Source organism: Trachymyrmex septentrionalis, unplaced genomic scaffold (genome assembly GCF_001594115.1).
Source record: "Trachymyrmex septentrionalis isolate Tsep2-gDNA-1 unplaced genomic scaffold, Tsep1.0 scaffold37, whole genome shotgun sequence".
Classification (NCBI taxonomy): domain Eukaryota; kingdom Metazoa; phylum Arthropoda; class Insecta; order Hymenoptera; family Formicidae; genus Trachymyrmex; species Trachymyrmex septentrionalis.
Genome location: NW_017305536.1, coordinates 2,265,151 through 2,266,982, shown reverse-complemented (window position 1 = coordinate 2,266,982; position 1,832 = coordinate 2,265,151). Strand labels below are relative to the sequence as shown.

The 1,832-nt window shown below is 45.5% G+C and overlaps 1 protein-coding gene across 1 annotated transcript in view; it reads right to left on the bottom strand.

The window, feature by feature from the left end:
* Positions 1–868, bottom strand: part of LOC108750426 (protein CEPU-1-like) — a 235,076-nt gene extending 234,208 nt beyond the window's left edge. Inside the window, exon 1 of the mRNA XM_018489853.1 lies at positions 710–868. Coding sequence (XP_018345355.1) covers positions 710–812 — 103 coding nt within the window. The 5' untranslated portion in view covers positions 813–868. The remainder of the gene's footprint in view (positions 1–709) is intronic.
* Positions 869–1,832: the final 964 nt, after the last annotated feature.

The following is a 1,832-nucleotide window of genomic DNA, read 5'->3' as shown; positions in this document are numbered from 1 at the left end:
CCCTCTCTCTCTCTACATCGCCCACAAACTCGTCCTAGTGACATAATTCTCTTCCTTGAAAACTCTTGAATAATTTTAGAACCTCTAACTAAAAGATTATATCGGTTTTTAATTAAAACTCGAGGTAAGACGAAAACCATTCACGAATCTTTACCATCATTAATTTTTATTACATCCGATAACATTTATTAAATTCGATCATACATTATAATTTCAGATATAGAGATGGTTAGACTTTATAATTAGTTTAGCCAAGAAAAAGAATTTAATTTTTTACGACAAAGAAAAGAAAGATTCAGAGAAAAAAAAATCAGTTTACTTAACTTGCACGAAATTACAGCTAAATGATCTCATCGTCTATGCAATTATAATAATTACATATTACACAAATGCAACTTTATTCACGTGCGCGAAGCGAAGGAGATACATTACTCCCTCCCAGATTTAACGAACTTATCGTAAGTATCAGCGTAGTTCCCACGCGAACTGCCTGTCTCTCGATAGGTGACGATAGATAGACACTTAATGAGCAGTGTAATTAACAGTTCCGGCGCACTACAGGTGTCATCTGCATGATTCCCTAGCACGCGCGACGACACCTCCCGTGGAGAGTGATCGACGATTGCCGGCGCGGCGCGGTGGTACCGCGAATGCAAGCGAACACGTATGGAATGCAGCAGCATGCATCGCGCACGCATCACTTACTCACCGACAAGCTCCGTACGCACGCCCACCAGGAGAGTGGTCACTACCAGAAGGGGCACCTGTCGTCGGCGCGGGCACAGAACGGCACGTTTCTCACCCATGACCATAGGTATAATAGTTGCACGTATGGCCGCACGCGTGTGGCGCGACACGAAGGTAACCGCTGCCGCGTTCAGACTGAACTCCCGACCTGCCGCGAGGCTACGTACATCCGACGCGCACGAGGCGAGTCACCCCTTCCCCCTCCACCCTTCGCGTTCCTCCTCGTCTCATCCTCCTCCCGTTCTCTTCTATTCTGCCCCTCCCCCCCTCCTTCCATCGCTATCGTATCGCACGTACCGTCGCGCGTGCGAGCGAGACCAACCGGAGGGGTTGTGCTCCGTTCCGACCAGCGCGCCGTTCATCCCTACTACACACAACGGCCCACACCGTTCATCCCTCTTCGACGTGCCGTGACGCTGCCGCGAGGGGGATGAGACCCCCTCGTCACGGGGCACCACTCGCCACTCGCGCCAACGCTCCCTTAACCGGCCGACTGGTCGGCTGACTGGCTGGCTGGTTGGCTGGTTGGCTCACTCGCCGAATGCGCGTGGCGAGCTTTGCTTTGAGTTACGCTGACATACCTGGATTTACTTAGAGCCTCGTGATTACGGCGGGACCAGAGTGCTTGGTGTTGAGCCTCCTCTCGCAGTTGGACTTATTTCACGCGTCGCTACAGGTGAGCCGTTTACTTTCTCGACGCGTTGCGCTGCCTGCGTTAAGACCGGGACGCAAGAAAATATATAGAACGAAACAGCATTCTAATGTTGTATCTTAAAATCAGCCAGTAGGAATTAATTTATTATTTATTATTTAATACAATATAAATGTGACAACAAATGTTGTGTTTGTCATTCTTCAATAAGATTCTTAACTGTTACCGATTGATATTAAAATTATAATATGAATTATTTATAATACGACATAATATGAAAATTATTTTTTATGAATTCCCTATGTGAGAGAAATAATAGATAAAAATGGAATATTATTAAATATTAAATATGGTATTAAACATAGTAAAACAATAAGAAAAATAGGGAGTTTTTGCAATACCGTTTATCCGTTTATATATAAATACGGTGAAC